Source organism: Bombus bifarius, unplaced genomic scaffold (genome assembly GCF_011952205.1).
Source record: "Bombus bifarius isolate JDL3187 unplaced genomic scaffold, Bbif_JDL3187 scf7180000008669_frag, whole genome shotgun sequence".
In the NCBI taxonomy this organism is placed as follows: Eukaryota; Metazoa; Arthropoda; class Insecta; order Hymenoptera; family Apidae; genus Bombus; species Bombus bifarius.
The window spans coordinates 1-5,647 of record NW_022884779.1 but is presented as its reverse complement, the minus strand read 5'-3'; the positions used below and the strand labels follow the sequence as shown (position 1 = coordinate 5,647).

The window sequence follows — 5,647 nt, the reverse complement described above, 5'->3', positions numbered from 1 at the left end:
GTGTTTCTGTGGTTCGTTTACATTTAAGAGTGCCTACGTGACTAGAGGCACGTAGTTGGTAGTTCTTACATAGGTATGTAGTATCGGGGAGAAGGGCCCAAGAAACGTCGAGCTAACTACAGACAATGTCGCGAGAGCCGAGGCGCTGTCGGCTCCATCAATGCATTACCGGTTCCTTCAGGTAAATAGGTAAATAGCCGAAAAGACCTACGTGACCCTGGCTACGAGCGTCTGTAGAACACGTGTGCGGTGGGCCCAGCAATAGACAATAGAGTGCTACAACGGCCAGAGAGTCAGTCGAGAAGCAGAGTGCGAGTTGAGCGGACACGGAGTGTGAGTCGGCGTGCGAAGATATCGTAGTCTGTCCTTTTGTTATCGAATATCACTCATTAAAATACCTTAAACTTTAAATTCTACCAGCAATCACTTGTCCTTACTCTAAGAATCCACAAGTTACTACAGGTATGAGGGAAGCAATAGACAACGTTAGAAGAAGGACGGTTTCGCTACGCAAGGCGAGTCGAAAAGTGTGCGTGTTGCGAGAATCAGAGCTAATTGAGTCGTCGAAGAGTAGAATCGTTAGAGGTATCGAGTCGTCGAAGAGTAGAGTTGTGAGAATTGATAGAGTTGTTAGAGAGAGAGAGAGAGAGTGTGTGTCTGTTAGATTCGTTGTGACGAGAGTGGTCAAATAACTGTAAAGTTATTTGATATAGATACGAGTATTGCATATAGTTTCCGTTAAATAAATATCGTTTCCTGTCCAATTTATAGATGTATATTCAATTTAATATTAATAAGTTGCAAGTAATCGGGAAAAAATTTCTATCCTTATTTTCCGATATTACATTATTTTCACAGATTTCAATTCATTTATCCATTGATTGATATTAGGACAAATGAGGAACTTCGCATCTTATTACATTAGCAAATAAAATGTATTGTTCCTGATAAATGGTATGCTGAATAGTATTGGAAATAAAAGACTGGTTTATATTACAGTTCAAGTGACTGATAGTAGGAAAGCAGTGATGGAAAGTGAGGCAACGTATTATAAAATTGAATCCCTAATTATAGCATGTAGATAGTATTTTGAGTGTGGACGGAGGACAAAATTATGCACATTCCTTTCTCAATTCCAAGGAAAAACATCATCGATGAGTCAGTTGTCAAAACACGATGGAAATTGCTCGTTGTTAATTGAGCAAGTTTGATATAATTACACAAGCTAAAGATTTAACTTGAAATTTGTTTGAAGAAATGTATTTTTGCTTATACCTGATGTCAAGCGCGGTATTAAGTATCATGCTTTTATAACTATTGTTTTAAATATTTTTGTGTTGAAATATTGTCGTTTGGGTGTCTGTTTTGTACTGGAGGAGTACCCGAAAAAATTATACTCGTCGTGTACAGCTAAACAACTACAGACAGTTGATTCTATTCCTGGAACGCGTTGGATTCGTGTTTACATGGTACGTTGATTGGAATGACTTAGAGGTGGGATACTGGGAGTGTGAGTAATTATGTTTCAGCCAGGATTGGATAGAGAACGCGTTTAATCGACGTTTAAAGATCCGCTTAAAATACACATGCTCTGGTAGTTTCTAATTGGATCGTTATACATGTCGTATACTTTCTGCTGAATCCGTTTTTGGGAGACATTAAGTTCAAAATGGCCATATTTTTAAAGAGGAGGAGAGAGGTGGTATGCATTGGATAGAGATAACAATTTTATATGAAGGATGTTACGCCACGAGGCTCACCACAGGCTGTATTTTCTAACCGTCGCTCGCGGTCCTGCAACGTCGCAGGCAGACCATCTTATCTGCCCGCCGCATCATATACAATGTATCGACGAGAGCATAGTTGTCGCCAAGCAGCGAGCTCTAGAAACGTCGATTTTTGACCGTTACGTTTTTCACACAAGAAGAGGCATACGTGATCATAAGCGCGAGCGGTGGCGTGACCCGCGCATAGTGGGGCTCGTCTTCCAAATAAGACAAAGGAATTATCGAAGGGCGATCAGTTCCTTCTGACGAGTCAAACGTGACACTTCCACAAATCTGACGTGCAAACGAATTTATCTAGAGAGATCGCAAAGTCGAGTCAAATTTCTGTAATATAATAATCATATTATTGTTAAATATATTATTTTATGTTAACCTGTTAATACAGTGTTACAGTGTTATTTCGCGGCGTCGATTAACATAATCGTAGCGAGAATTTACGCCTCTCGCTGACGCGTTTTCCTAGCGACCGCGTCTCTCCGCGAACGGTCGTAACATTTGGTCCTTCGAGCCGGATACAGTGGCAAGTGAAAAGTGCACGCCAGTGACATCCACTACCATACAGTACCACGTGAATCCAATACAAACAGCAGCAGAAGCGTTACCACTCCAGCGAAGTCAGTAGCGCCAGGGACCATCAGTTTTGAAGAGGCATAACCCTCTTGAAAACGCAAGAACGCAACGACGCAGCCTCACGCCAACAACTAGAGGGTTGACTTCAGTAAGAACACGTCTTACACATTAAACGAGAGACACGCGGTGACGAGTAACATTTAAACTCGCAACCACAAGGTAAGCTCGTTCATTGCAACCTTCTTACAATCTGCTATACCAATGGAAAACACAGAGAAAGTTACCTCCTTGCATCGGAGACGAGGCTTTCAAATCGGTCGATTTACCTTTCTATCGAAACGACTCGATGATTACGAAAAATCTAGACAACCGAATAAGGCCCATTTAACGGCCTATACGACACTACTCGACGACACGTGGAAACAATATCGATTGTTACAAGAGGAATTAGAAGATTTAGGCGAGATAGACGACGCGCGCGTTTCCGAAGTAACCGACACATATTACAATCTGGTAATACGAATACACACTCTCATGGATGATACACCAGCATCGTCGTCGAAAACACAAGGCTGCGAGTCATCTAATGTCGCCGAGCCGACATCAATTAAACTGCCCTGAAATTCACCTGCCTACTTTCGACGGTACCATCGAAAATTGGCATTCATTTTACGACTCCTTCTTATCCACTATCGATCGAAGCGAGCGACTTACACCCGTGCAGAAATTCCACTACCTACGATCCTCTTTGACCGGAAAGGCCGCGCGAAGCATACAATCGTTAGATGTCACCGAGTTAAATTATTCGATCGCTATTGACGTTCAGAAGGAAAAATTCGACTGCCACCGTCAAGTCTGCATGCGCTACTGGGACTTGATTTTTGATTATCCGAAAATAACCAAAGAGACACCCGAAGCGATAGATGATTTTCTTGAGACGGTCAAGGTAAACCTCCAAGCGTTAGAAAAACTCGGTGAACCAGTTACCTCAAATGTCGCTCTTATAAAATTGTTCACGTCGAAGCTACCCTCAGCCATCATTCGCAAATGGCAGCGCACATTGCCGGACAAGAAAATGCCGTCATATAGGCATCTGGTAGACTTTCTGAAAACACGGAGGAACGGCGACAGGACAAGCTCTGCATCAACCGTGATAAAAAGGGAGTCCGATCAACACAAACGTCAGCGACCGAACGCACCGCGAAGTTACGCATTCACAAGTACACATAATACGTTGGTGTGTCCGAATTGTCAAGGACAACACGAATTATGGAATTGTGATGTCTTCAAAGCGAAATCGCCTAAAAAACGCCTTGAAATCGCCAAGAGGGCGTCTCTATGTACCAATTGTTTAGGTAAGGGACACGCTATTACGCATTGCTCCGCCGGTTCATGTCGCATCTGCAAGCAGCGACACCATACATACCTACATCAAGACCATGGTCATAGCAAATCACGACCACGTGTAAGCCGGTCATCGAGCGGTCGATCATCGAGCGATCGATCATCCAACGGTCGATCACCGACCCCGCGATAGTCACATCGTTCGAGACGCGCATCCACGTCTCCTCGATCGTCTCCCCGATCGTCTCCCCGATCGTCTCCGCGAACATCTCCGAAACGTGAATCTCGGTTATCGCGAACGACGGCATCGGGATCAAATATATCGTCCAGTCCTAGACGACAAGGAAAACAATGACGTCATCAAACGACCTTGTTAGGGACCGAACCACAGAAAACGGACTCATTGATCTCGCTTCCTTCTGAACCACTGCAGTACGATTTGTTAGTCACAGCGCAGGTCAACATATTGAACAATAAAGTTCAACCATTCCGTTGTAGAGCTCTGCTAGACACCGGCTCTAGCGTGAACTTTATCACCGAAAAACTCGCTGATTCGCTAAAACGTAACCAACGGAAATGTTAGGTCCCAATCGGAACACTCAACACGTTATCGACAACCTCGAAACGTTACATCACAGCCACGATCACCTCCATCGAGGGCACATACGAACGCACCTTGACGTTCCTAATCATACCGACAATATCGCCTTGAGATCAACCCGTAGATCGCTCAATAATACATATACCGAGGAATCTCCAACTAGCCGATCCACGATTAAATACGCCTGCGCCGATCGAAATATTGTTGAGCGCCGGACCAACGCTAGCATCACTCTGTGTCGGCCAACTTGACATCAGTCAAGCAAACGGGCCCGACTTGCGTCTGCAAAAAACGCGATTCGGATGGGTCATCGGGGGGAGCCCAACCTCGCAATCATCAGCACTCGCATTTCACGCCTCCACGACGGCTTTACAGGCGGACCTCGCTCGTTTTTGGGAAATCGACGAATGACCGCCCACTGCACACTTTTCGGAAGCGGAACGACAGTGCGAAGAACACTTTCGAAATCACGTTCAACGCACCAACGAAGGGCGATACATGGTCGCTCTCCCATTGAACGAAACAACTCCTTCGCTTGGATCCTCTAAGACAATGGCGATGAAGCGACTCATTTCCCTCTGTCGTCGATTCCAACGAGTCAAACGATTCGAAGACGACTATCGCGCCGTGATACAAGAATATGTGGAAATAGGACACATGACGAAGATTACCACGGACAACTGCACGGACGACGGATATTTTCTGCCACATCACGGCGTAATCAAGGAGTCCAGCCAAACTACAAAACTCCGAGTTGTGTTTGACGGATCTGCACCAACCACCACCGGAGTTTCATTAAACGACGTACTTCATACGGGACCGAAACTACAAGATGACTTATTCTTCATCCTTCTAAGATTTCGTTCTCATCAATACGTCATTACAGGCGATGTCGAAAAGATGTATCGACAATTTCTTGTGCGTCCAGAGGATCGAAAGTTTCAACAAATTTTGTGGCGCAATTCTGATGGAGAAGTTGACACCTATCAACTTAATACAGTGACATTCGGGCTGTCAGCGGCCCCTGATCTAGCCATTCGGTGCCTCAAACAACTGGCGGACGACGGGGGACATCGGTACCCACGAGCGGCGACGGTCTTACAGCGAGACTTCTACGTCGACGATGTTCTCACTGGAGTTGATAGAAAGGTCGAGGCACGATCATTGAGAACGGAGCTCACGGAACTGCTTAAACTAGCCGGCTTAAACATTCGAAAATGGGCATCGAACGACCGGGAACTGCTACGAGGACTTTCCGAGCAGGACATAAACGACAAGCTGCTACTAGGCGAATCGCAAACCTTCAAAACTCTGGGTGTGGTTTGGAATTCCTTTGACGATTCGA

At 45.0% G+C, this 5,647-nt stretch overlaps 1 protein-coding gene across 1 annotated transcript; it reads left to right on the top strand.

The window, feature by feature from the left end:
• The first annotated feature begins 2,895 nt into the window (after positions 1 to 2,895).
• Positions 2,896 to 4,713, top strand: LOC117213308. Its single transcript, XM_033458673.1, has 3 exons — positions 2,896 to 3,712; positions 4,079 to 4,216; positions 4,529 to 4,713. Exons 1-3 carry the CDS (start codon positions 2,896 to 2,898, stop codon positions 4,711 to 4,713), a joined length of 1,140 nt encoding a protein of 379 aa, XP_033314564.1.
• Positions 4,714 to 5,647: the final 934 nt, after the last annotated feature.

Excerpts from the sequence above, each read along its gene's own strand:
- LOC117213308 (XM_033458673.1), top strand. The coding sequence starts at position 2,896 with ATGATACACCAGCATCGTCGTCGAAAACACAAGGCTGCGAGTCATCTA. Across the intron at positions 3,713-4,078 it reads TCTATGTACCAATTGTTTAG|GGACCGAACCACAGAAAACG; the intron begins GTAAGGGACACG and ends CGACCTTGTTAG. Across the intron at positions 4,217-4,528 it reads TAGAGCTCTGCTAGACACCG|CATCACTCTGTGTCGGCCAA; the intron begins GCTCTAGCGTGA and ends GACCAACGCTAG.